This window comes from Mustelus asterias, chromosome 30 (genome assembly GCF_964213995.1).
Source record: "Mustelus asterias chromosome 30, sMusAst1.hap1.1, whole genome shotgun sequence".
Taxonomy (NCBI): domain Eukaryota; kingdom Metazoa; phylum Chordata; class Chondrichthyes; order Carcharhiniformes; family Triakidae; genus Mustelus; species Mustelus asterias.
This window is the reverse complement of record NC_135830.1, coordinates 5,295,739-5,303,487: the sequence shown is the minus strand read 5'-3', so window position 1 is coordinate 5,303,487 and position 7,749 is coordinate 5,295,739. Positions and strand designations below refer to the sequence as shown.

At 46.4% G+C, this 7,749-nt stretch overlaps 1 protein-coding gene across 1 annotated transcript; it reads left to right on the top strand.

Moving 5' to 3' along the window:
* The first annotated feature begins 363 nt into the window (after positions 1–363).
* LOC144480985 (uncharacterized) lies at positions 364–4,694 on the top strand. Its single transcript, XM_078200610.1, has 2 exons — positions 364–1,632; positions 3,189–4,694. Exon 2 carries the CDS (start codon positions 3,505–3,507, stop codon positions 4,123–4,125), a length of 621 nt encoding a protein of 206 aa, XP_078056736.1. The 5' UTR covers positions 364–1,632; positions 3,189–3,504; the 3' UTR covers positions 4,126–4,694.
* The last annotated feature ends 3,055 nt before the right edge of the window (positions 4,695–7,749 follow it).

The window sequence follows — 7,749 nt, the reverse complement described above, 5'->3', positions numbered from 1 at the left end:
TTGGGAGGGTGAATATTAGATACAGCAGAGTGAGAATGGAGGGAGAGTGTGTGGGATGGAGATTTACAGCTTTTGGGGAATGAGAGAGGAAAGAATGTTCCATAGAAACTAGAATTGTCTGTTCTGAATTTCTATCCTGTGCTGACACTGATGACTTTTGTAAATTCCTTTTGCAGGATATCAGAAGGTGAAGATTTAAAGACGAATATCAAACCAAACTTCACATCAAAATCTAACATAGTCACTCAGTTCATTGGGACCTGAATATCATCGACATTTGAATCTGGAATGGAAATATTTCTCTGCTCTGTCTGCTTCAGGAGATTTTAAACATCAGTGTGACTGGAAAAGCACCGAGACACACACACACTGAAACATGCACACACCTGAGTGACTGTGGAAAGAACTTTAACCAGTTAAACAGCCTGAAAATACATTGCAGCAGAGAGACTGCACCCATGTTATGTTGTAACTGAACTGATTGTCAAGCCTGGAGAGTCACAAGGACACCCGCACCATGGAGAAATTGTGTAAATGTGGGGACTGTGGGAAAGGATTCAGGTTCCCATCTGCACTGGAAACTCATCGGCGCAGTCACACTGGAGAGAGACATTCACCTGCTGTGTGTGTGGGAAGGGATTCACTCAGTTATCCCATTTACAAACACACCAGGGAGTTCACAGTGGGGACAGACCATTCACCTGCTCTGTGTGTGGGAAGGGATTCAGTCAGTTATCCAACCTGCTGAAACACAAAGTCACTCACACTGATGAGAGACCCTTTAAATGCTCTGACTGTGGGAGTGGTTTCAAATGCTCTGGAGATCTGGTGTCCCACCAGCGCATTCACAGTGAGGAGAGACCGTTCAGCTGCTCTCACTGCACAAAGTGGTTTAGAACATCATCCAACCTGCGGGAACACCAGCGCATTCACACCGGGGAGAGGCCGTTCACCTGCTCTGTGTGTGGGAAAGAGTTCACTCGGTTGAACAATCTGTTGACACACCAACGGGTTCACACCAGAGAGAGACCCTACACCTGCTCTGTGTGTGGGACGGGATTCACTCAGTTGCCCAACTTGTTGAGCCACAAGGTCACTCACACCCAGGAGAGACCCTTTAAATGCTCTGACTGTGGGAGTGGCTTCAAAAGCTCTCGGGAACTGATGGTCCACCAACCCATTCACACTGTCGAGAGACCGTTTAGCTGCTCTCACTGCTCAAAGAGGTTTAGGAGGTCATCCACACGGCGGAGACACCAGCGGGTTCACACCGGGGAGAGACCGTTCACCTGCTCTGTGTGTGGGAAGAGATTCAATCGATCATGCAACCTGCAGAGACACCAGCAAGTTCACAAGTGATTCCAGGGGTTGGATTCTGCTGTTGGTGAAGTGGGAGGGTCGGACAGATTCTTTCTGCTGGACTGGCCGGTCTCACGACTTTGCCTCCAGTGGGCTGATGCTCTTTGAGCCTGGGAGAGCACATTTCCACTGAAATGATCCACAAAAGCTGATCAAGGACATTTATTTTATCCTGGATAGTAAATAGTGCTTTTCCTGCCACTACAGGTAGATCTGAAATAAACACAGAAAGAACTGGAAAAACGCAGCAGGTCTGGCAGCATCTGTGGAGAGGTAAACAGAGTTAATGTTTCACATCCAATGTAACTCTACTTCAGAACCAAAGAGAGGGAGAAATATAATGAGTTTGGTGTTGGTGGGAAAGGGGGAGAGTCGTGTGGATGGTCAAAGAACCACTACAAAATTAATTTTTGAATTCCATAATGGCAATATTAGCTTTTAAAAGCAATGGTGACTAAGAATTAGGCATGCTGGGATTTTTGGTCAACTTATAATTAAAAACAGATGCAGGCTGCAGAGTTACTGTGAGCGATGACCTGGTCTGGGAACTGTGACCTGAAGCTTCCTGTGTTGACCAAATGAACAAAGAACAAAGAAATTTACAGCACAGGAACAGGCCTTTTGACCCTCCAAGCCTGCACCAACCAGACTGCCCGACTGAACTGAAACCCCCTACCCTTCCGGGGACCATATCCCTCCATTCCCATCCTAGTCATGTACTTGTCAAGACCTCTCTTAAAACTCACTACCATATCCGCTTCACTACCTCCCCCGGCAACGAGTTCCGGGCACCCACCACTCTCTGTGTGATAAAAAACTTGCTTCGTACATCTCCTTTAAACCTTGCCCCTCGCACCTTAAACCTATGCCCCTAATAATTGACTCTTCCACCCTGGGAAAAAGCTTCTGACTATCCACTCTGTCCATGCTTCTCATAATATTGTAGAATTCTATCAGGTCTCCCCTCAACCTCCATCGTTCCAGTGAGAACAAACCAAGTTTCTCCAACCTCCTCTCATAGCTAATGCCCTCCACACCAGGCAACATCCTGGTAAATCTTTTCGATACCCTCTCCAAAGCCTCCATATCCTTCTGATAGTGTGGCGACCAGAATTGAACACTATATTCCAAGTGCAGCCTAACTAAGGTTCTATAAAGCTGCAACATGACTTGCCAATTTTTAAACTCAATACTCTGTCCGATGAAGCAAGCATGCCGTATGCCTTCTTGACTACCCTCTCCACCTGCATTGCCACTTTCAGTTTCCCCAGGAAATAGAAACTAGAAGCAGGAGTTGGCCATTCGGCCCTTTGCATTTACTCCACCATTCATTATGATCATGGATGATCATCAAATTCAATATTGTGATTTCCCCCCCATATCCCTTGATGCCTTGAACCTCAAGAGCTCTATCTAATTTATTCTAGAAATCACACAGCGTTTTGGCCTCAACTACTTTCTGTGGTAGTGAATTCCGCACATTCACCACTCTCTGGGTGAAGACATTTCTTCTCACTTCATCTCTTATCTTCAAACTATGACCCCCTAGTTCTGGATTCACCACCATCGGGAACATCGGGAGATGGCTGACATTGAAGGAGACAGTAAATATAGGACAGAGATACATCTAATGTTGTTACATGGTACAGATTAGATATATTATTTATGGTTCTGTAATAAAATACATTTATTATTTCTAGCCTTGTAATATGCCACTGTAGCTACATTATAGAATGAGAGAGGAAAGAATGCTCTGTAGAAACTCGAATTGTCTGTTTTGAATTTCTATCCTGTTCTGGCAGTGATGACTTTTGTAAAATCTTTTCCAGGATATCAGAAGGTGAGGATTTACAGACAGAAATCTCGAACCAAACGTCACATCAACATCTGACAGAGTCGCTCAATTCATTGGGAGCTGAGTATCATCGGCATTTGAATCTCGAAGGAGAAATGTTTGTCTATTTTGTCTGCGACAGAAGATTTTAAACATCAGTGTGACTGGAAAAGCACCGAGACACACACACATCTGAGTGAGAGTGTTTCAGCTTTAACTAGTTACACAGTTTTTCAAAACATTACCCTTTGGAACCTGGAAAGACGCTACACGTGTTGTGTGTGTGTGGACACCTCAGTTGATTCTTGAATATGGAGAGACACAAGGACACCTGTACCATGGAGAAACCATGGAAATGTGCGGAATGTGGGAAGGGCTTCATTACTCCATCAAGTCTGGAAAGTCATCGACGCATTCACACCGGGGAGAGGCCGTTTACTTGCTCTGACTGTGGGAAGGGATTCACTCAGTTATCCCACCTGCGGACACACCAGCGAGTTCACACAGGGGAGAGGCCTTTTATCTGCATTGACTGTGGGAAGGGATTCACTCAGTCATCCAACCTGGTCGGACACCAGCGAGTTCACACTGGAGAGAGACCATTCATCTGCACTGAGTGTGGAAAGGGATTCAGAGATTCATCCACTTTGCAGAAACACCAGAGAGTTCACACTGGGGAAAGACCATTCACCTGCTCTGATTGTGGGAAGCGATTCCGAGATTCCTCCACCCTGGTGAGACACCATCAGTTTCATACCGGGGAGAAACCGTTCATCTGCTCTGACTGTGGGAAGGGATTCACTCAGTTATCCACCCTGCAGACACACCAGCGAGTTCACACCGGGGAGAGACCATTCACCTGCTCTCAGTGTGGGAAGGGATTCACTCGGTCAACATCCCTGCTGAGACACCAGCGGGTTCACAATTGCTGACACGGGTTGGATTCTGCTGTTAATCACATCCAGGACTGAACCATGTTCATTCTGACAGTTGGTGAAGTGGGAGGGTCGGAGGGTTTCTTTCTGCTGGACTGGCCAGTCTCCCAACTTTGTTTCCAGTGGGCTGATGCTCTTTGAGCCTGGGAGAGCACATTTCCACTGAAATGCTCCACATACGCCGATGAAGGACGTTTATGTTATCCGGTTGTAAATAATGTGTTTCCCCCCCTACTACATGCAGGCCTAAAATAAATGCAGAAAGAACTGAAAAAATGCAGCTCGTGGAAAAAAATATCCTGGAGCAAAAGAGAAAGGGAGAGGTAATGGTTGTTGTAAATAAATAAAGCATTGGTCCAGAGTAAGTTTAATGGCTGAATAAAGGACAGCCCTCCCTATATCTCTCCAGATAAGGCAATTGAAGCCTGATCCACACACACGTGTGTGGTCTCTCCCCGCTGTGAATGGTGCGATATTTTTTCAGGATGGGTAACCAGTTAAAGCTCTTTCCATAGTCAGTGCACTGGAACACTCTCACTCAGGTGTGTTTGTATGTGTGTGTTGGTGTCTTTCCAGTCACACTGATGTTTAAAATCATTTGAAACCCCATTTGGAATATTGTGAGCATATCTGAGGAACGATGTGCTGGCCTTGGAAAGGGTTCAGAGGAGGTTCACAAGAATGATTCCTGGAATGAAGAGCTTGTCATTTGAGGAATGGTTGAGGACTCTGCATCTGTACTCGGAGTTTCGAAGGATGAGAGGGGATCTTATTGAAACTTACAGGATAGTGCGAGGCCTGGATAGAGTGAACATGGAGAGGATGTTTCCGTGAGTAGGAAAAACTAGAACTAGAGGGCACAAGCTCAGACTAAAGGGACAATCCTTTAAAACAGAGATGAGGAGGAATTTCTTCAGCCAGAGAGTGGTGAATCTGTGGAACTCTTTGCCACAGAAGGCTGTTGAGGCCAGGTCATTGAGTGTCTTTCAGACAGAGATAGATAGGTTCTTGATTAATAAGGGGATCAGTGGTTATGGGAAAAAGGTTGAGAAAAATATCAGCCATGATTGAATGGCAGACAGACGCGATGGGCCGAGTGGCCTAATTCTGCTCCTATGCTTTATGATCTAAACCGACAGAACAGAGAAACATTTCTCCTCCTAGATTCAAAGCCGATGATGTTCTGGTCGCAAGGAATCAAGTGACTGTCAGATCTGTACGTGAAGTTGGAGATTTCTGTCTGTAAATCCTCACCTAATATCCTGTAAAAGGTGTTTGCAACAGACATCACAGTCAGTACAAGATAGAAATTCAGAACAAACAATTCTAGTTTCTATGGAACATTATTTCCTCTCTTATTCCCCAAATCTGTAAATCTGAATCCTTTTTATTTATTAGTGGGAGAAGTTGGTTTACATTAACATTTTGCAATGAAGTTACTGTGAAAATCCCCGAGTTGTCACACTCCGGCACCTGTTTGGCCATGCCAAATTCTCCTTCAGTGTAACCAATGTGCCGAACCAGCACGTCTTTCGGACTGTGGGAGGAAACCGGAGTAACCGGAGGAAACCCACGCAAGCACAGGGAAAACATGCAGAGTCCGCATACTCAGTGATCCAAGCTGGGAATTGAACCCTGGTCCCTGGCGCTGTGAGGCAGCAGTGCTTTCCGCTGTGCTGCCCTTTACTCAACACTCCCTCCATTCTCACTCTGCTGTATCTAATATTCACCCTCCCCATTCTCCTGAAGGTGCTGATTGAGGCTGATTGACAGATCCATGCTCACTGCTTCCTGCCCTGTTGTGAGACTTCTTACTGTGTCCTGCCTCATTATTTTGTAAATTGTGTTTGTGAACTGAAATCTCACTCACCTGATCAAGGAGCAGCACTTCGAAAGCTAGTGGCTTTTGCTGCCAGATAAACCTGTTGGACTTTAACCTAATGTTGTGAGACTTCTGACTGTGTTTACCCCAGTCCAATACTCGATTTGGATGAATTGGAAAAGTATAAAAAAAAACTCCAGTATCTCCACATCCTGCCCTGGACACAGAGAGCTGGAAATCTCCATGCAGGCGGCCAGACAGATATATGTCTATCTGACTGGACTAACAATGTGTGGAATGTACAGACTGGGGGAACAATGGGTGGGGGCGGGGCTCCCGGGTCTGTGCGCCTGAACCCGGAGACGTCACCATGGAGCACAGTGATTGCTATTGGCTGAATCAGGAGGGGTCCATTGTGCCGTCACAATGACTCAGAGGGGCGTTCCCAGCACACAGTGTCCCATTGGCAGCAATATCACTGGTTACAGAAGCAGCACACTGCGGATTGGACACCAGCTCAGCGCGGCTGGCGGTCAAAGCCCCGCCCACCCCCACGTGGGCTCGGGTTCCGCCCCCTCATTGTCTCCATGCGGCAGATTGACCAATGGCAACGCGTGGAGGACCGGATGGGCGCTGGTCCTCCAGCCAATCAGAGTCCGGCCCCTGTGTCAATGACCGCGCGGAGCTTCCTGTGGACATGAATGTGGGGGTTCGATCAGTAAGTTTGCTGATGGTCCAAAAATTGGTGATGTGGTAAATAGCGAGGAGGAAAACCTTAGATTACAGGATGATGTGGACGAGCTGCTTAGATAGGCAAAATAGTGGCAATTGTAATTTAACCCTGAAATGTCTGAGGTGATGCATTTTGGAAGGACTAACAAGGCAAGGGAACAGATAATGAACAATAGGACGCCAGGAAGTACAGAGGACCAGAGGGACCTTGGGGTGCATGTCCATAGGACCCTGAACACAGCAGGACAGATTGATAAACTTGTTAAGAAGGGATATGGGATACTTGTCTTTTTTAGCCAAGGCATCAAATATGCGTGGACCTGCAGAGTTTCACTGGCTGTCTTGTCTGGAGACAATACACATCTTTTTAGCCTGTCTTGATGCTCTCTCCACTCCCATTGTTTTGTTTCTTAAAGACTGGATTAGTTGTAAGTATTCGCATTCCAACCATTATTCATGTAAATTGAGTCTGTGTCTTTATAAGTTCTGTTTGTGAACAGAATTCCCACTCACCTGAAGAAGGGGCTCAGAGCCTCGAAAGCTTGTGTGGCTTTTGCTACCAAATAAACCTGTTGGACTTTAACCTGGTGTTGTTAAACTTCTTACTATCAAATATTACAGCAGGCAGGTTATGATTGAGTGTATAAAATGCTGGAGTACTGTCTGCAGTTCGGGTCACCACACTTTAGGAAGGATGTGATTGCACTGGAGAAGGTGCAGAGGAGATTCACCAGGATGCTGCCTGGGCTGGAACGTGTCAGTCATGAAGAGAGGCTGGTTAGGCTCGAATTGGTCTCCCTAAAGCAGAGAAGGCTGAGGGGGGGCCTGATTGAGATGTACAAAAATATGAACGCTCAGTTCACTGACCTTTAGTAGCTGGGTCAATATCCAGGGACATAGATTTAAGTGAGGGGCAGGAGAGTTAGAGGGGATTTGAGGGAAACAATTTTCACCCAGAGGGTGGTGGGAATCGGGAACTCACTGCCTGATGGGGGGGGGGGGGGGGCAGGGGGAGGTGGGAACGCTCAACAGTAAGAAGCATTTAGATAAGTACTTGAAATGTCATA

Bases quoted from the DNA above. Each gene is read 5' to 3' on its own strand.
- LOC144480985 (XM_078200610.1), top strand. From the start codon at position 3,505: ATGGAGAGACACAAGGACACCTGTACCATGGAGAAACCATGGAAATGT.